General features: G+C 38.6%; 1 protein-coding gene across 4 annotated transcripts in view; it reads left to right on the top strand.

Annotated features, from left to right (window-relative positions):
* Positions 1-21,912, top strand: part of Kank (KN motif and ankyrin repeat domain-containing protein 2 kank) — an 82,965-nt gene that overhangs the window by 24,734 nt on the left and 36,319 nt on the right. For 3 of the 4 annotated variants that reach the window (XM_076421082.1, XM_076421079.1, XM_076421083.1), the window contains exons 2-4: positions 16,840-16,935; positions 19,833-20,032; positions 20,898-21,123. In XM_076421082.1, the coding sequence (XP_076277197.1) occupies positions 16,890-16,935; positions 19,833-20,032; positions 20,898-21,123 (472 nt within the window). In that variant the 5' untranslated portion in view covers positions 16,840-16,889. Of the gene's footprint in view, positions 1-8,907; positions 9,855-16,839; positions 16,936-19,832; positions 20,033-20,897; positions 21,124-21,912 lie in introns of those variants that run through there. The other variant, XM_076421081.1, reaches the window with a different exon arrangement.

Raw genomic sequence — 21,912 nt, forward strand, 5'->3', positions numbered from 1 at the left:
GTGTTTGGCGTTATTTTAATCAGAAAATGCCAGAAATGAGTTGGTGAAAGTCCCATAAAAAAATAATGAAAAATAAAGAAGTTTTACCTGAGATATACTCGAGCCGAGATCAATCATCGCCGCCCTCCGACGCAGCGTTGGCCGGCAGTGGAGTGGGTAGACACCTGACAACTATGGCGTACGCGGTCATTGACAAATATCGCGACTTTACTGTAGAACCTATTAAAGAGTTCTAGAGCTCCTCCGACCCCTCCTTTACAAGAATAAACGTATTTTAACAAGATAAAAAATCCGAAATTGTCCGTCAGTCAATGGGCGGAGGTGTACGAGATTTTGTTCGAGCGAGGATACAACCATCGTATAAGTAGTAGTTTCGAAATGTTCAGAATAATTTGATGAGTTACTGTAATATTAGAACAATTTTTAAAAAAGATCCACGATTCATGTTTCAAATAGAACTAATTAAAACGTTCTGGAGCTCTCCGAATCCCTCCTTTTCAAGAATAAACATATCCTAACAAGAATACAAATATTAAAGGCAATATAAGCACAGGAACAGTTTTATTGAACGGTTGTAAAGTTACTTAAGCGGGTCATAGCGAGTCAAATCTGCAGGGTGCGGCATGGTAAACAATTAAATCGCGATTTCTTATCGGATCTTGCGTAACAGACGTATTTAGATGATCCAGATGGATATGTTCTCTGGTAACGGTGTATTTTATTGGTAAGATCACGGGTGCCCCCGGCACAAGCGATTGGAGATCGCGCATCCGAAGACCACAGCTGGCCGGAAGTCGGTCATTTGACCGGCAATATCTATGCAAAATGCGCTCAAGTCGACCGTGCTGGTTCACTACAGCCTACCAACGGTTCCTTTGTGACAAGGTAACGGCGAGGCATTTAATATCGACGCAATTGTACTCGCCCTGTTGTTTTATTCTCGGACGCAGCGCCGTAATTGTACCCCGTAATTTTTCATAAATGTACGCTCACGACGGCGTCGCGTCGCCTTGTTTGGCAGTGCATAATACCGGCGCAGACGATCAGTCGCCGTGATTTTCTTTTTTTTCCCACTGCCTCGTCCAGTCGCGTATTATTAGATTGATAATAGGATAGGATTTGAATCACGACTAAATGGCGTAATGAAACTTAATCATCTTTACCTTTGTGTACCGTACGGGCAGGATCACATAGATTAATACATTGTGAATTGACTCATTAGCAAGTAATGCTTCGATCATGCAACCTTTCATTTCATTGACGTTATGAATTCTGTGCTCCAGTGTTCCGATTATGAATCCATAATGTGGCTTAGTAATGTTCCTATTTCTTTTCGAGTACTATGTATTTACATCTTCAATTACATTTTCAAAAAATCGATTTTGTATTTTTTTTTTGCTCCTGAATTACAAAATATGTATCGAAAAGAATTCACAGTAAAGCCTTGATCAAAGGAAACCGAATATCGATCTTGTAATCCCGATGGGACAGCAATAAACCAATACATACAATTAAAAAGATATGAACGAATATATGGCAAACAAAAAATAGAATTGGAAACGAAAATTTCCCCACGGATCGAATGCACCCGAATGCAGGCCGCGAGAGGTGCGGCAAAGCGAAGGATCGAAGGGGAAACGGATTTCTGGATCCCATATTTCTTCGACGAAGTTTGCGTTGCTACAGGCCGGCCACGGTTCGTTAGCAATTTCGAGCAAACAAGTGGCGGTAATTTCGAACGTCCTTTTGCTCCCCGGAGAACGGAGAAAACGCACGATCAAAGTGTTCGTCCTTCGGATGCTTGTCGTTCTATAGATAGCCGGCGAAAAGGACGATTCGCGACGTTGTTACGCGTCGATCAAAGTTTACATTGCCGAACTTCCTTCTGTCGCGGGAATGTTTTCGGTTTAAAAATACGAACGGCCCGCCTGCTATAATTAACCACGCTCGATACGCTAAAGTGACACTCTAATTTCTTCCGATGCTAAAATAAAACGCCGCGCCCGATTTACACGGTCGTTTATTTGCTTGATCGATGTTCGTCAATACTCGCGATCGAAGATGGTAGAATTTATTGGAAAATTTTGGATCAGTAAAAAAAGGTTATTGACCTCGAATCTTAAATAAGTAAATAAAAATTGATATTAGAGCAATCAGAATTTTTTTATTGTCGAAGTGTATATATTTTAATCAAAATTCCATCAAGTGTATTATTTGTACCTGTTACTTAAATAATTACACACAAAAACAAAGTAATAAACCAGCAAACAATCAATAAATAAACTGTGCATCGTCTACAACTATTTATACTCTTGGAATTTATGAACAATTTAGTGAGAACATTAAATGGTAGCAACGAGTTCATCTGTTGACGAAAAGAACGATCTTATTGATAAATAACCGTTTCCCGTGAAGATTTCGAGCTTTTAAAGATTAAATTACGTCTGTATATAAATTGTTCGGCTTCTTAAAGATTGTCGAGCAGCATTGAAGAGGATAGTAAGACCGAAAGCGGGGAGTGAATTCGTTTCTTTTCAATATTTACACTAGGTTTCTCTTTCGAATCGCTCTGAGAAAGCAATCGATATTTTATCCGCCGTTAATAACGATATCCGTATAGCAGAGACTAATTCCTATTTATATCCAATCGCCGAGCCAAGGAAGAAATAGAGAGATCAATTTCACGCTCAACTAAATCGCATGCCACTGCGTGTATCGGGTATCGAGGAATCCTTGAACGTGTGCCGTTCATTGTGCCAGAATAAATGGGAGCCGCGTGTGCGCGAGCTTGATTAAGATCGTGGGGAATGCGAGTTCTCTCAGGATCAAAAGGATCATTAAATACCGGGCCTTTTAATTTATCGGGCAGTTATTCCAATTCCTTTTCCCGAGCACAAATCATACGAAAGGCGCCATGCCGCGCTAACCGAATCAATGGAACAGTGCATAAACATTGCAATTAAGGAATGTCGATTCGAACACATTACGCAGTTACCCGCACGCAAAATGCTTGTCGAGCAACAGTGTCGTATAAACTATATCTCTTAGACAATATTAATGAAATACCAGAGAAATGCTGCTTGACTTGTTCGGCGTACAGTGCCGGACAAAATTTGATGTTTGCCGAACGTTTGATGTATTTGTATATTTCATATAACAGAATAGGATAAATGTACTTATTACTCACCCTACATATTAGATATGTCCTTCAAAGTATCCATATACATTTGCAAGTTCGTCTCTTGTACACGAAAGAAATTAGAGAAAATAATATAGACATGGACGAAATGATTCCCTTACATCTTTGTATTGTTTTCCATTCTCATAAATGCTTCTTGAAAGTTCTGCCCACATATTTTCAATAATATTAATTAAGCTAAAATAAGCTTTAACACATCTTGCGGTATGTATCGCAGCATTATCCTGTTGAAAAATAAACGTACTGCCTGCAATACGAGTCGCGTGCTTATTTAATTGATCGTCTATTAATTCAATATATTTCTTGCTGTTTACACGGCCTGATAAAAAATTTATGTAAATTTTTCCCTGATATCCAATACCCGTCGACACTTGTTCTTCTTTCTTCCTCTAATTTCTTTCGTGTACAAGATACTAACTTGCAATTCTATATGGATACTTTGAAGGACATATTTAATACATAGGGTGAGTAATATGTACATATATCCTACTGTGTTATATGAAATATACAAATACAACAAACGTTCTATCATTTTGTCCGGTACTGTACTCGCGTCTGTGCTTGTATACTTTAATCGTGAGAACCTGTATTGCATTTAGATCTTATCATATTTTAATTCAATTGGGAGTCGCGAACAAAAGGAAAATCGAATTACAAGAATCCATCCAGTTTATCTTTGGTATCTGCGAAGCAAATCTTACAGAATCGATAACGTTTTTCTTAAGAAGTACAGTCGTGTAGCAAAGGGTATCCTACGCAAAAATGATAACAATACCCGCACGATAACAACATACACGATTCCGGCTACCGTGCACTATAATTTACGGCACGCATTCGAGTGTCAAACAGGCTACGTGAAGAATGGGCAAGTTCCAAGCTAACAATTACCGGAGGCTGATTCGAGCTGCCTATTCGCTCCGGTTGTCTGTCAACGGGCAAAAAGTATTTCCTGTTTTTGTACAAGAAACAGCGAGACAGAGAGACAAGGCGCAGCTCGAGGAACACGACAAAAATACGTTATGGTTTTCGGCCGTCATCCGGTTCTGCCCCGCGGTATTTTCGTCGTACGTTCATTGAGAAAAGCTTTAATGGGCGAGTACGCGCGACCTCCGGCTACATCGGGTATTATATTTACCGTGGCACGCTGTATAATATCCAGAATCGCGTTTAAGTGTGCAGGCTGCGACCCATCAAACGTGTCCTGGAGCGACAGTGATCGCCCGATCTTTGTAGCGCAGCATCGGAACCGAGATTTCCACAGCCTCTTTCTGTTAGGAACCGGATCGAATGGACCGCCGCGACGCGACGCTCTGCTTCACGTGTAAATAAAATTTACGGTTCGCAGATTTCGACGCTCTTTGCTGCTGGTCCAGCTTTACGACCGTGATCACAGCCTTCTACATTCGCGTGTTTGCTCATTAAACAACGCCCCCGTTAGACAACGTCTCCGGGAATTTTGATATTTTCGTGTCCTACGAACGCGCGCGGAAATTTGCAGCGGAACAACATCGGTTTCGTCGGAAGTTCAAGGCTGCAGTGTCAACACATTTAACACTAAACCTACCGAGCCTTAAAATTAACTGGTACATGTTCCCTTATATTATAAAGATGACAAGATTGATTTTATTTAGACTTTGTACAGCTCCTATTGTAATATGTGCTCCATATAAGATGTCTGTACAATCATTTCTTATGAAATTATTTTTATTACATCAATAATCGTATACATATAGATGAAACTTCGTATACGGTATACTGTTAAATAAATATTTCATAGCTGTTCCTTGTCGTACGCAAGAAAACTTTCTATTCTGAAATGGTGAATTTTTAGTGTAAGTAAAACCTCTGTGTAATACTGTTTATAGTTCTCTGAATGTTTGTGTTTTCACAGAATTGGTTCAAAAATTGTAAACAACTTTGGCACATGCCAATTAACCTTCGCAAGGTAATGCGGGGTCTCGGAGACCCCAGCTTCAGATTTTTTAAAAGAATTTTTATATGAATAAAATTAAATCTGTTTGTTTACTTTTTATCCAAAATTTATTCTAAACGAGGCTATCGAGTCGGGTTGAGACGAGAATAGAATTTTTCTCGAGATCGAGACGAGTTCTCGAAAATTTTGAAATTCACGATTATGTCGAGATTCCCGAAAATGTTCGAGATTCTCGTTGATTTCGGGATTTTCAGTACTTTGTTACCGTTATAATACTCGTTTTAAAAGCAATCGTAATATCAGATTTCCGATATTTGAGGCGTTTCCGCGCGAAAACTCTACATTATAAAACTTATTTATTGATTCTTCTTTTTTTAATCCCGATACTTTCGGGAATCCAGAAATTTTCGAGAACCCGACCCGTCCCGACCATCGAGATTTTTACATTTTCGGATTCTCGCACAGCCCTATGTCGGCGTCTAAGAGACCCCACCGTCTATTTATGTATTATTAGATCTTACCTTGCGAGGGTTAAGCTAGTGGTAATATAATAGCAGATCATAAGAAATGAGTATTAAAGAGGATAATTCAAACAACTGGTTGGTAAAATAGAATTCTTTTTCACTACGTCGTAGAAACATTATATGTATACTTCCTTGATCTCTGTTAACAAATCAAGTTCGCATACTACACATCCAGTTTCACGTGTCATTCAAGAAGCTGGTTCTTCTAACTTCTCAAAAGAACTCGAATCGTTTGATCGAATTTCAAAGAAGTTGTCCCGTTTGAAAGAGTGTTGGGATTCATATTTGAAACTGGGGGATGTATATGTAGAAAAACGGCGAGCAATTTGTCAGTAGCGACCTCTGTGCGACTGGTAGCGCAACGACCGCGACTGTGTGTTTGTGCTTTGCGTGGAGTGACTGATAGTGAGCCAGGCGGTTAGCGGTGGTGGAGCAAGACGAATGAACGATGCGGTTAGGTGTATGATTTACACGCACCCTCGAAGCTTTAAGTACTTCCTCCAAGATCTCGGCTGGTGATCCTGCCGGTGTTTAATCTCCTTCAGGACGCGTCCTTCTCGTCGTCTCCGCCGGCACTTTGACCGTGCACGACTTTTTATCTTCCCCCTTTTCTGGGGAACGTTGCTTTCTATATTTATACGGGGTCACGAACCGCTTTCTTTACTATCTCGCCGTGTTGGGGTGTTTATATTGTAGATCTACGAGACTGTTTTGTTCTTCACCCTCTTCGCGCGACGCTCGACAATGAAACTTTCCATTCAGATCTTAGGCGGTGCTTGCTACCCCTTATTAAAACATAGTTAAGCACTGTACACGATCTGCGAGACCCTCGTCAATTTTTACTCAACCCTCATCTCAATTAACACTCGATTAATAGTAACTTTGAGTAAACGTTTCTAATAAATTTTCGTTAACTGAATCTGTATCAATTTTGTGGAAATCGAGCAACAGAGCGTATACACTGTGAAACATCTGTTTCTGTTGTTATGTGTTCCAGCATGATCCCTATTTTTCTTCGATTTTTACCACGTTTTTATTTTAAAACTCTAAATGGAAACGGGTCACAGGCGGCAGTATTGTTGCTGGAAACAGTAGATTATGAGATTGTTGAATATAGCTCGGTGAACCAGTATTTCATCGTAATAATCACTAAAAATACGCAGCGAATAAGCAATCCGTGAAATATAAGGGTTAATCTATCGAAAAGATGCAGATTATTGTATATATGTATCACTTTAAAAAGATAAAGTGAACAGTCCACCAGGCGGTAAACTTTTTCTCGCGACTGTATATCATCTTGATATACTATAGGCCTTCTCTACGATATTAAACGTTGCGAAAAAGAAAGAAACAGCATGCTGGAACAAGGTGGAATTAAGTGGCAGGAAAACAGGAAATTAATTGCGACCTATACACCGCCTATTCTATCTTTCGCATGTGATGCCTTCGCGCGCGAGCCGCGTTTAATTGCACGGCCCGTAATTACTTGCATGTATTTCAGTTAATCAAACTACCCGTGGCGTCATTCTGTTTGACTGTTTGGATTTTATGAAACGGAATATTTAATTTATATTTTCTCCATGTTTGATCGCCGGACGGGATATCTGTTCAAGCGCGAATGAATATTGCAGCTTTCAAACCGAAAAACCGTTCAACCATGCCTTGAAAACAAAATATCAATGCCGGCGCGTATCGGTGAAACAATGCTAATCCAATGATAAAACTCTCGTTTCGTGCCATTTTTTAAATAAAATCTTTATTCCATATTCGTGACATTTTTCTGATTGAAAGGACACCAATCACGACGCAATTTGAATGATATTTACTCGTTTAATTTATGATACAGTAGAACCTCGATTAGACGAACTATAATTAATCAGTGGAACATGATTCAGATACAGTATTATCTCCGTAACTGTCGCAAAGGTCTTGATATAACAGTTACAGAGATACTATACTACATATTAGGTTGTCGCAAAAGTTTCTTTTGGAATGTGATCCTTTCATATTGCTAAATAAATATTCGGTTGTCCCAAAAGTTGGTTTTCAATTCATACATATAATGCACATTCATGTTAGGAAGTACTAAAACATTAACAGATTAAAAGGGTAAACTTTACTTTGCCGGACTCACAATTTGTGCCTTTCTCCTATACGTAGAGTAAAGAGCAGCCGATTAAAAGATTCTCGCATTGTTTGAATTTTTTTAGTAACATTAAAGGAACATGTTCAGAAGGATACTTTTGGGACAAACCTAATATACATATAGTCGGTTCGGATAATCGAAGTTCTACTAAATCGTTAATTGAACAAGTAAATATTATTACAGTATGACGTCAATGAAAGCCATAAATGGACTGACCTGTACCCTCAAAATGGCCGCTCCACCCTTCGAACAGTGAGTTTCAATACCAGCTCAATACCATAAATATATTAACCCGGCGAACAAATTCAACAAACAATAGAGACCATATGACCATCGTGTACAGACGCATCGCCGCCTCGATGACAGCAACGAAACGCAGCGCTGATTGTTACGAATTCGCTCTATTGTTTACGAGCCGTTTCGGAATATCGCGGATCAAAGAGCACACACAAATACCGACGTTAAGTATATTAATGTTCCGTATATAATTCCGCGAACTCCCAGTTGGTGCAATAACATTAAATCCTTCAATAACATCCGGACAAACTATTTATTAATTCTGACTGGCTTGATTAATCCTAGATGAGCAGCGAAAGTAGTCACCAAGCCTCTATCAGAGAGGAAATATACTATTCTTATGGGTTACTATTCATTTGTTAATATTTTTGATAAAAATCCAGCACATACATACTTGGAATATTCAAATTCAAATATGAAATTAATTTTTTTAACGATTGTTTCGATGAGCATAACAGAAAACCTCAGTAACCTCAAACCATTTAAAGCTTATACGAACCATTCATCGAATCCATAATCAACCTAAGTGCAGAAATTTCCACATGTAGAACATTTTTAAAACAGAAATCCAACGACAACCATTAATTCCATTTACTTTCAATGCATTATAATATTCATTGTTGCAGTGCATGCGTATCCATGTTGTTCTAATATGAGCATTAGTTTGCATCGAATAACACCATACATAATATGACAAGGACACTTTATGGGCGGGGGGGTTATGATTAATATTAACTCTGTAATATTACACCTACATAACCACGTTTACACTGTGGGATTGGCTATGTATTGCTTCACCATCGCTGTTAATGAAGTGCGAAACAAATTCAAATCTGTTAGCCGTGTTAGCGGGTAGTAGTTACCTCTTGTATAAAGTGATCCTATAAATCAGCAGAATTTGCCAGTAGTAACAATAATGGAACTTGTAAACCGACAATTCCTCTCACAAAACGCAACATGAAAAAAGTAATAGGACATAAAAGACACAGTCTGTCCAGATCTATAGGATTTATCCAACATATATTCTTCGAAACGATTTTATGAGCGTTGAATAAATTATTTTAACGTTTAAGGTCCTCGATGCACTCGATACATTTTTTTTTAATTATTTGGGAGAACCCTGGGAGTGCCGTAGACGAAATTTCGACAATAATTTTTGACAAGAGTAAATAAGAGTCACCCTAATCCACAGCGTACCAACGGGAAAAGATTCGCGTGAGAAGAGCAACAGGTATTTGGAGGCAATTTACCGGTCCGGTTGAGGTTCTCAAAGGGTTTCACGCTCGATTAGAGGATAAACGGGTCTATGCGGGTCAACATCATCAAATTTTCCATCGAACAGCATGTATACACCATGCACTTACGCGTATAGGTTGTCAACGGCGATCAACCGGTTTATACAACCGCATTGTCGAGCCGTGCGACTGGCTATCAGCTCTTCGGCTTATCAGCGCTAACGTGGCCGGTTATCGATCCGTTTCGAGCTGGCAGAGACATGTACTGATTTCACGCCCGCTGCGCTTTCTCTCTCTCTCTCTCTCTCAGTCACTCCCTATCTTGCTCCCGCTCGCCATTGTTGCGGGCCGAAACCGCGCGCGCGGAATTTCGTTCTAGCATTTTGTGCGACAAGCACGCCCGGCTCTTCGCTCGCTCCAGAGATTCATTTTACTGGAATTAGGCCACGGTTTCCGAGCACGACGAGCTGTTGACTTCACTTTCCATTCAACGGCGCTGTCTACTGCCTCTCGAACACACGTGAGTCGCCAGCAGATCCTTTCGTAATCTCGCGATCATCGCGCGAATAAAAGTGCCTTAACCCTTTGCGGAGAGAGTTCTTTCACGGAGACCAGCCCAACACCAGTTCACGCGTGGCAGTGATAATAATTTTATTACTTACTTCATTATTAAAACTGTAGTGCAAAAAGATTTACGCTTCTGAAATGATGATGGTGCGAGTTATAAAAGATTCCGAGCGTTTCAACTTTGTTGACACGCTTTATTAGACAATCACCCGACGAACTGACTAATATTAGTGACTTGAAATAATCCGAAAGAATGCAATTGAAATAATCCGTGATCATCGAAAGTACTAAAAGTGACTATTTTATATTGCTTTATAAAATCAAATTTATATGGAAAATGTATAAAAGCTTTCAGCCATCGCGTATTATTCGTTGCACAATCAGAATCGAATTCCCCTTCGCATAAAGCGACGATTTATTTCGTGAGGTATCGAAACGTCAGTTTTATTTGCCCTCAGAAACGAGGACATACCTGGCGCGTTTTTATTAACGTTTTATTATTATTTTTCAGTGATAAATCCGTCCTGATAACAAGTACAAACAATTAACTCGCCTTATTGCTTGTTTGTCGACAAAATGTCTTGTTTATTGAATATTTACAGGTATCGATTTTTATCGATTACTCTTGATAAAATGAGAAATCAATGTCTTTGTTTGAATTAAACAAACTTATCGCTCCCGTGTGAAATAGATATTTAGAATTAATTATGTTTAGTCTTGTTTTTAATAGTTACATTCCACGTAATTGTCGCGGCTCTTCCGTATTTCTGTTTCGAACGTGAATGAAATTGAATTCATAGGTTTATCGAGATCGATTTCGTATTCCATTGATAATGACGGTACGCATCAGAGTGCAATCAGTCCTGGGGAAATTAAAGTTGCATGGTCACGCAGCGATCGTGACACGATTTTAATCCGAGCTTTCGGTCGAAGGGCTCAAAGTGAAAACTTCCGTTCGTGATCTGTGAGAAACATCCGTGGATCCCGTCAAATATTTACTAACCACATACTTTATCAGCGACCGCTAGTAAATGACGCATTGGCCATATGATAACGATTATCACCGGCGCGTTTTTCGGTGTCATAACAAAGGGTATCGGGAATGGATGGCGTGCGAGTCATCACGTAAAACAAACGTTTATTAATCGTTATCAGGATGATCAATGAATTGAAGAACGATCAATTATTCACATTTAATATGCATGCCAGTCCACGAATTGACCAAGATATATTTGAGCTGTTCCTAATAATTTAATAAAATATCTTTTTATAAAGTTGTGTGCGTTGAAACGAGTACGGAAAAATTAAAATTCCGTAGTCATAATTCGTAAAATTTCGAATGAACTAAAGCAATTTCAGTTTCCCACTCCATTTTGTGATAAAAAAAAAGTTCTTTGAGAAAGATAGGTTCAGTGGCATAGGATTAAAAACTTTACTCTCTGAAACGAGCTCGGGTAGAATATTTTAAAATTTTTCATACAATGTGTTACAGGAGTTCAAAAAATCTGAAATAAAATGAAGTTTTGTTGGGCAATTTACCAACCGCAAGCTCCGACTCTCGTATTATAATAAAAAAGTATATCTCTTGTAATATCAAATCTCGAAATATACCGTTTAATGACAGAACAATGACCTCAGATGTCTGTCTAAGTACGGAACAATAGCATTAGATCGCAAGATATCTCTCTAATGACAGAACAATAACATCATGCTTCAATATACTTCCTCTCACGTCAGAACAATATCAGGCTGCAAAGTATTTCATGTTTCGAGAGATCTCTTCCTACGGCAGAACAATAATAACATCAAGTTGCAAAATATCTTGACCTACATTAGAACAACAACATCAAATTCCAAGAACATGCTAGAACAACATGGTCATGTTGGAAGATAACTTATCTAATATTAAAACAATAATTAGGTACCTAGGTACCGAGCAAGGTACCTCATTTAATATTGGAGCGATATCATCAGGCTCCAAAATACATATGTTGGTCCATAGGTAAAGGTTAATTCCCTCGAAAATGTAGACTAAAGTCATATCTTCGGGCGTTACAAGTTGTTCATTACAAAGCAATCTGAAGAAAATTTCCTGATAGAATTTAATAATACTCTTATTTTACCCCTATTACCCCCAAAGGGTGAAACGAAACTTTGCCAGTTGAGTTAGGATATCATGCTCAGCAACTAGTATTCCACAAACATATTGGGAGTCCCAATTTGGGACTCAAAAATTACAGAACCGCGTTCATAAAAAGTTGTGTGATTTTGATTTCAGCACACATGTATTTATCGAAGAATAAATATCATTAGTAGACTGCGGATCTTTATGCATTTATGAAGAAATTGGTTGGGCGAAATATAAAACAATAAAAGATTTAGACAATTCAAGAATGTCGTAATGTTGTTAAGGATGAAATCAATTTTTATGTTATTCCTGCTTCCCACAATCAATGCAAAACATTTATATTTTGCATAAACATCCGCAGTCTAATCATTAGACTGCGAATTTATGCAATTTTCAATTTTTCCAGACGAATTTTAAGAGAAAGTGGAATAGAATAAAATCTTATTTCCAGTGGTATCGCCTGCAGTCCTTTGCAGATGTGAAATAAATAGAGATTGTACTAAAATCTGTCGAATTTTTTATTCTAGCCTCTTTTAAAAATTTGCAGGAGTCATAAATACATAAAAATCCGCAGTCTACATGTCATTGACCAGAAGTTTGTCCTCGTATCCAGTCCACTACACGTCACATCGTGATCTAAATCACCTAACGGCAGAATAATGTCGTCAGGTCACGAGACGTCAGGCCTAATGTCGGAATAACGACAACGGGTACAGAGCAACAACATGGAGTCCTTAGGAATCTGCTTTACAACGTTAGAACAACAGCGGGAGGTTGCGAGTCGCCTCGCGTAACGGAATAAATTCGCTAAACCGTTTTTAATCTTCGCACGAGCATCTTTTGCTTGATCAGAGATCCAAGGTTGCGACCGGTTACATCAACCTTTGTGCGCAACGAGCCGCAAGTTTCCATTTCGCGAACGGTTCGATTCGAAGAAGTAATCCTCGCTCGTGAGATGAATACCGGTCCCGCGGAGAAACGGAGTCTTGGCGAGATGTTGGCCGTTTCCCCTGGTGCAGTGTATTATTACCGGTATCTCGTTTAAAATCCGTCGACGTCGCTGTCTCTCCCTCGACAGGGGTAAACACAGGCTGTCAAATGTACGTAGACTTGTTTATTACAAATCACACGCGGCGTGGCGCCTCGTTAAAAATCATAGGGACGATCTGCAGGAGAAAGGAGGAAACGGCTCTGTTACGTGTCCAACGCCAGCCCTACGACCTCCAGCCGAAGAAATGTCCATCCGCGGGGATTGCGATGTGAATCCTAATCGACTGCGTTAGCCACTTTTCGTAAATGTATCACGTACAGCCAGCAGTTTTCGGGCCAAGGATCGAAAAGGGTTTCGGAGATGTTGAAATAACAAGTTAGGCTCCTCGGCCTCTGCCGCGAGCGTCCGGCCGAGAGAAAGTGGCTTTTTTCGTTGATTACGAGCAATCTAGTGGCCTTTAATCATTATCGCAGGTCCCGGTAGATTTAATAACCGTAATCTCGCAAATTACATCATCAAAATCATTTTCACTATAAAGACGTAGCATTAAGGTCTATTTGATTGCAGCCTGAACATAAATCGAAGAATGGAATTTTCTACGGAAACTCGGATGCGATTTGAAGATAATTTCGATCGAGACTCGAGCTTACGCGATAGTTCTACACCGGAACATAGCTTCCATTGTTGTTGTTACTTTCTTTTCTGTCAGTCGAGATGTGTGCAGAGTGATAAATGTATTCGAACTTCAAAGAAGTTCTTTTTGCTATTAGCAACGAGATTGGCAACGCCTTTTAACAAGCTTATCCGTATCTTAAGTAGCAAAAGTATCATTATGCAAGTTGGTAGGTAAATTATGCAGAACTTTCCTCAACATTTAGTTTTCTATTCTCAATAACAATTCAAATAATCGAGGTTCTAATGTACCGTGTATTGCATGAGTAAACGTAATCGGAATTGTATCGTGTTTGATGTCAAATTAATCAGAAAAATGTCACAAATATATGGACCGTTTATTTTGAAAGTATAAGGACATTTTTTGTTGTTTCGAGAAAATTAAAGGTTAGCATATTAGTCGATTCAAAAATATAAATTAATTATATCAAGTCTGGCAATGTTTCTACTAATTTATCAATATGTAATTTGATTATATACCTTTGCGAATTTAACTAAAATAATAAAATTTACGGGCTGTGAATGGACTTACACCATTTTCATAATTAGTCAATTGTAAAAATCATTTAATTTCAATTGAGAAAAATTAAATATTACTTAAAATATGTTTTGCATTAATCGAATTTTGTTTATAAATAATAACAAGAAATAAAATACGAGTAGTATTTTTTATTGTGAACGTTAATTATATTTATATATCCTTAAACTTAACATAAGATATTGCTATTATTTATTGATGCTCTTTATGTGGCAGTGTTTTGAAATATTCATGATGCACAGGAGTTGATAAATCTAAATGTAGGTCTACATGTAATCTGCACATGTAGGTGATAAATCTAACGTCTTAAATTCTGTGTCCTCCGTCGATGTTTTATATAAAATAGTATACGGTGCACTTTTGCAAAACCTCATCCAACATATTTTCAGTCAGTCTACCTTTCCTCCGTTAGTATTTTTTCTTACCCGTTTTTGAATTGCGTTTTGTAGATTTTTTGTTGAAACGAAATTCTCTCGCTTCATTTCGTGTAAAATAAATTTATTATTTTGTCTACATTGTTTTATAATTGTCAACAACAACTTTCATAATCAATCGCTACGCAATTTCTTTTATTGGCCAATTTTAAATTGAACAAAGCATTTGCATTTTTTAAAATATTAAACATTAACTAGTTAGTAAATTAATCACAAATTATGTGATATCTCATTTTTAAAAAAATGGATGTACACCACTTTCAAAATAAACGGTCCATATAAAAGTTTCATAAACGAATGATTAAATTGGATTAATATTATATCTCCATGATAGCATCGTAACGAGACATCACCGTGGCTCGGACGCTCCACCATATTTCATCCTCGGCAAATGAATATCTTGTGGATCACTCGAGTTTAATAGACATAGCACCTAAGGAGGGCAGTTCGGTCGACGAGTAGTCAGCGTGAAACAATTAAAGTTCGCGGGCGACGACACGCGGCGAAGAGGACGTGTTACCGTCAGACCAGAAATCCGGCATACGAAATTAGCCACGGCACGGGATGCCGTGGAAATTGTGCTTAAACCTCTTCGTAAAAGCACCGCGAAAGCCCTCGTGACACTGTCGTGCGTTCCTCCTCGTCTCTCCTCGTCTTTCTTTTCGTCAATTATAAGGGGCCGAGCCGGAATTCTTCGAAACTAATTAGTTTGGCGCGCTCGCGCGCGCGCAGCTTCCTCCAGTTCTTTAGCGCTTTATTAGAAGCGAGAACCGCGGAAGATTTCGTCGGGGAGTAATTGACGACGATAGCGATGTACACACCAGAGGGAACCGGAGAAATCACGCGAGCCGCTGCATGACAGGATTCGAGGCGGATCGTCGCGAGTTTAACGAACGCCTAATGAAATTACGCTCTTCCGAGAATTTCCGTGACGCCGGCAACGATTCGCGGTTCTGTAATAATTGATCGCAACACTTTACCTAACGGAGCTCGTACCGAGAGCCAAACGTTTTCCGAATTACGCGCTTTGATGAATGCTAGCGGCCTGAACGCCACCATTTATCAGCGCATATGAATATTAATGTGCGTATGTTCAGTATAAAATTTCAATATTTCGCAAACATGGAATTTTCTTTTATCACAGGTGCGAGGGAAAGTGTTTAAAATAGATAACATCGTTCTATGTATAGTAAACGAGCTTCGGAAAATTAATATTATATTAATGTAAAATGTAACTAAAGAAATATTTTTAACCCTTTGCACTCGGAGCTGTTTTAACTGGAAAATTAACCATTTCTTCCGACCTAGAATATTTCCATTCTCTGCGATTTTTTAGATTTGTTAGATTTGAAATCGATACAATACTTCATACTTAAATGTTTAGAAATTGATTAGATAACGACATATCTAAGAATGTAAACAATATTTTAAATAATGATACATCACTTTTTAGCGGCGCTTCAGAGGCACCACTCGAGTGCTAAAGTTACATTTCTCGCCGATTAGAGACTCATTAAAACATTTAAATAAATCCCTTCATTAAGTAAATCCATTCTCTACACACGCAAGCAAATAAGTAAACAATGTGTACTTCGAGTATCATGTTTAAGTGAAATAACACGGTTTACTGAGTTTATTAAAATTAATATTTAATTGGTCCACTTTTGTAATTAGCAACCGCAGACTATGCCAAACTACGTAAACTATCTTCGTGTATCGGTTATTGACTCAGAGATGATATGTGCCCATAATTATGAAAGTGATCTAAGCCAAAATTTTAAAAAAGTGAGTTTATCAGTTATTTCACATAACATTATTTTAAACTAATTTAGTTCAATGTAATTTTTGCGATACTGTCAAAAATGAACCGTTAGATAGTGCTTGTTATTTCAACATTATGTAGAATTCATTTAGTGTTAGTATCCTTTTCCTTTAAATATGTTAAAGCAATAAATATATTACTTAGACCACTTTCATAATTATGGGCACATGTATTTAGCGATTTAGTTATTTCCCAGAGCTTTTTGTTTCGTGCGATCAAAGGTTATGGAACAAATCGATTGAACTGAAATATTTGGGAAACTGCGTAGGGGAGTTTTCGCTATGAATGTTCGTCAACCACAAATATGACAGAATTTTGACAGCCAACTGACGTCGCAACGCTTTTTGTTTCAGAATAGTGAAAATGCTGTCTTGACTAATTGAAACTGTCACGGTGACGGAAAATGGCTTTGACCGTCGTGCCCTCGACCCGCGTTTTCAATGGAAACGGTGAGTTAATAACTGTCGTGCGAATCGAAAATACCGTGCATGCTATGCCTTTATAATTCAATCATTTTAGTCGTTTAAATGGCTCCCTTTTCAACGTGTTTTTTTTTAGCTTCAATTCGTTCCTTTGAACGCTTTAATTAAAAATGAATTCGTCGATCTTATTCATCCTTTCACGCACAAGTACTTTTTGCACACATGACTGTTTCTATTCAATACGGAAAATTGCATATACAAAAGATGGAAATTTCTATACCAAATGCAAAACCACAGAAACACATTCGTACAATTTTAAAACACTATTCAAACAATAAAATGACTCAACAGCCACTATACATTTGCAATAAAATAAAAAATACAATCCCAGTGGAGTCCGTTCTAAATTAAAATTTCACGGAAAACCATGCAACCGCTTTCGCAGCTATCTCTGTGGCGCACTGGGATGCATTCTGAATCACTATAATTTTCACTCGAACTATAATTACCTGAGGCATTGTCAATAGAACGCGGGAGCAAAAATATCTTTAATCATAATACGACAACATTGTCGTAGCAACTAGTCACATGATCTTGCGACGAGAGTTCATTATGTCATTGCCACACAGATCGCGATAGCGTAGAATGTAGAGGTCATGTATAAAAGTTTTGTCTCAAGCCGATAATTAAACTACAATAATTGCTTTACTAATATGGTGACTCGAATTAATATTCGGACGCTACAAAAAAGACGATAACTTTTTTAATGTTGCACTATACGATTTGAACTCTCTTGGGAAACTTGAGCAATTATTTTACTACGGGATGTGTAAAGAAATTTTTTCCAAAATTGCAATTGATCGGAATTGTAGAAAGAACACTAAAACTTGCATTGTACAACTTTTTTAAGTGGGCCCATATTGAAAATTTAAATAATAAGCTTTGTAGATCTGTGCCAATTATATGCACTGTGAAAGTTTCATCGAAATCGGTTGATGCGAGTAGAAACGACAGATATCGAAAGATGTAAGAATTCTTGTAGGCCGAAAATCGTGAAAATCTGCAATTTTTGCCATCTTTGAACGTTTGCAGCTCATTGCAACGTCGACCGATTTCAACGAAATTTTCGGAATATGTTTAATTCACACAGACCTACAAAACGTACTTTCTAAATTTTCAATAAGGCCCACATAAAAAAGTTGTAAAATGCAAATTTCAGTATTTTTTCTACAATTCCGATCAATTGCAATTTTTTAAAAAATTTCTTTTCTCATCCTGCAGTAAACTAATTGCTCTAGCTTCCCAAAAATGTTCAAATCGTATAGTACCTTATTAAAAAAGTTATCGTCTTTTTTTAGAGCGTCCGAATATTAATTCGAGTAACTGTAGCAATGAAAATAGCTTCTGAATAATGCAAATGACGCCTCGGAAACGAAAAAATAGGACTTTTGAGAGCGAATGAGGCCTAGATTGATCTTTTACCTAGCGTTTTTTTGCTACTGAGTAACCCCATTTTTGTATTATCGAGAAATGAGAACGCGAATCCCGCACCCTTGCAATCCTGGAAAAAGGAGTCTACTCAGAAGTTGAAGAGAGACTGGTAACCATTCGCAAAGAACACATTCCGAAAGAAACTTTTGAGACAACCTAAAATGAACAAAAATATTGTCGTAGGCAAGCTAGAATTTCTCTGATTATAATGCTATGCTATACATTTGTACAATGGTCGGTTGGAAGATCTGTGCTCCAGAGGTTAGCGATGAGAAATGAATAGGGGTCCGAAGCACGGGGGACCACCAAATTTGAACAGCTCTGTACCATATGACACGTAAACGGGATCCCCACGCTGCCCCGGCTAACGAACTTTGCCAGATTATTATTACCGTGCCTCTGGATGGTCGCCAATGGTTACAACATATTTCGGTTTACGCTGCACGGCGGTCGTTACCCTCGAACAATCAACCGCTCGTGATGAACCACAATCGATCCAACCCTCCAAAGATAGATCCTTTCTCTTCGGTCGATCGATGAAAGACAAGCCTCCTTGCAGGTCGTCTACGATTGTTTGGTTCGATTCAAACTCGAAATAATACGGTTATAAATGTATCTTCTTCAGACACGATGCTCCATTCAGATTCAGAGTAGACCACTGCCGGTCGAATGATCGACTGCAAATTTCTTGTTTCACAATATATTTAACACTAAACCTACCGAGCCTTAAAAGTAACTGGTACATGTTCCCTTATAAAAATGACAGGATTGATTTCCTTCAGACTTTGTGCAGCTCCTATTGTAATATGTGCTCCACTCAAGATATCTATACAATAATTTCTTATGAAAAAAATCTGGAACCGGTCATTTTAACCGCTGATGGTAGGTTTAGTGTTAAGTTAGGACATGTGTGTGCGAACAGGAATTCATGTCTCTCTTCAACGGTTTTACAGTGGTCTTACTCGGAGAACCCGACGGGTCCGTGCTGTTTCTTAGATCGTGCAGTTCTACAGACTGAAACAGAAAATCACTTCTTCCGTTAAAGTTTCCAAGCGTTCAGAAATGGGAAGCCAATTGAGATCAATACGCAATAATAATTTGAATTTTAGAAGTCGCATCCAGTCGTGCAATGTCAGTAAAACGAAAGAGAGAAATAGCTTTACTTAATCCCGTTATATCCGTAACGCGTTGTTGCTCGCGATAAACAGTGAAACAGAAAATCACTTCCACTGAAGTTTCCAAGTGTTCAAGCAGAAATGGGAGCCCAATTAAGCCTTCATTAGAACACGTTCATGTAGCGTCCGCGTCTTTATCCCCCGTTAATGCATTCAACATACAAAACGGTAGTTCCCGCGTGTTCTGTGCTATTCGTTCGTTATTAATCGTAATTCTTGCGATACCGCCGTTATTAACTCGATGTTTGTTGCGCACAGTGGGGACGCAGGTCTACGTTTCCGGCTCCACCGGATCGAAATGCCTTTGTTGTCCATACGGCTACCACATCGACCTGGATTTCGTACGATACTGCGAGGCGATTGTAGCAGGAAGTGGCGACGACAGGTCCAGCATCGAGAGACGGAAGAAAAGGGAACGCCGAAGGCAATGCCAATCGATGGAAGTCCTCTTGGGCCTGGTAATTGATCGCACGATTCCATAATTAAATCGTTCTAGCCGAGTGGTTGGAGTGTACCCCCGGTTCAGGAACAGTCGTTTTCGTACCGTGCACTAATTAAGTTATGTCCCATTTCCTGACTCATTATAAAATCACTGGTTCGTTGCCTCTCCGCTAAATTAAATATTATCTTCGCGAAAACGCCTCCGACGCCTCGCGCCAACTTTTAACGGTCTTTGTTTAATCACCTCGCATGTTTATTCCGGAGGAACGTAAATCTACTCTTGTACACAATTTGTAAAAGATTTCTTGGACGGCGATTTGCTTTTTAATATCGAACAGATTGTGCTGGAGAAGTTAACGAACCGTTCCATATTGTCTTGCGAGTCTGATTTTGCAGTTAGAGTTAAATATTTTTTCCCAAAACTGGTTGCAGTCCAATTTCTTAATCCAGTTATAAGTAGTTTCGACCCAATTAGACCTTATTGTACAATAGTAATTTTATTTGTATTTTTCTGCGAATTTTCGAACATTCTTAAGAACATTTATAACGAAGACTCCATAACTGACTGACTTAGTTTTAGGTGCTCAAGAGTTAAGGAACTTATCTATTGTACTTTAAAAATATTGAATATTATTAAAACTAATTCAGTCAGAACTTAATTGGTTTTCCGTTCAATTTACAAAATTCTACAGACAAGATAAAACTTTATTCGAGTCCATTATATTGTTCCAAAACAATGGTATTACATCTTCATCCCAAATGAGGGAATTGGGGTGCAGAAAGGTCGTCGAACGCCAACGCCGACCACAAAAAACACTTGTCGAAGATCGACAGCTATCTGCGAAGGTCGTCCCGTAAATTCCCTTGTATTTTTAATCCTAGGTGAGCCCGGCCCTCATTGGATTAGAGGCCGAACTGCCGAAAATACCACAAGAGCCTACCACGACGAATGGAACAGCGACTTTACCGAGGCCGAGCTACGAGAGGCAGGTTTGCCAGCAAAATTCACTGGTCCTCGACCTCAACGATGTGGTAGGTGACTTCGAAGCGACCCTCAGGCGTTCCAGGTCGTCGAGGACCACTGACAGACAGACTCGCTCCGAGAAAGGTGAGGTCAAATTGTGTGTCTTGTATTTCACTGCGAAAAAGCTGTTTACTAGCCTGAACTTTGCCCTAACCCCTCTGGGCTGCCTTTGACGAGTAGACTGCGGATCTTTATGCAAAATAAAAATGTTCTGCACCCGTTGTAAACACCAGAAGCTATTGGATTGCTCGGAAAGTCTCCGATCTTCAATTATTTTTATGAACCTTTATTATTATTGTGCTGTTTACAGAGACGTTTTATGGTAGTGAAACAAAATGGTGCATACATTATTAAATAAACTTGATTGTTAGTACAATTTTTGTTATTTTCAATTTAATCCAAAAATCGGTGGAGACTTTCCGAACAACCCAATATTTAGGAGTTTCTTTCTTCTGAATCATTTTAGTCAATTGATACTTGAAGTTGCAGCCACTCATTTTTATGATAAATGCATAAAATCCGCGGTCCACAGTGGAGAATATTGCAAAATTTATCGTGCAAGGTCAGAGTGTTAGGAGTTCTAGAGTTTTTAGAATTCGTAGATAGTTATAGAAAATACCTAAATCATCAAGAGATTATGGTTACATTCTTCACATCGTATAACGTTGGTCGTGCAGAAGGAAATCGATGATCGGGTAACAACCGTGTAAAGTTAACTACCCCACTTTCAGGCAATTTGAATAAACTAGCAAAAAGCAATTAAAAATCGTGGACTGTTTTGAACACGTTATAAAATAGTCTATATCTTTCTTATTGGTCCAATAAATGCAATTTAAATATTGCAACTACCCCTCCCTTGTGCCAAAATAGAAA

Source organism: Lasioglossum baleicum, chromosome 3, assembly GCF_051020765.1.
Source record: "Lasioglossum baleicum chromosome 3, iyLasBale1, whole genome shotgun sequence".
NCBI classification, from domain to species: Eukaryota; Metazoa; Arthropoda; class Insecta; order Hymenoptera; family Halictidae; genus Lasioglossum; species Lasioglossum baleicum.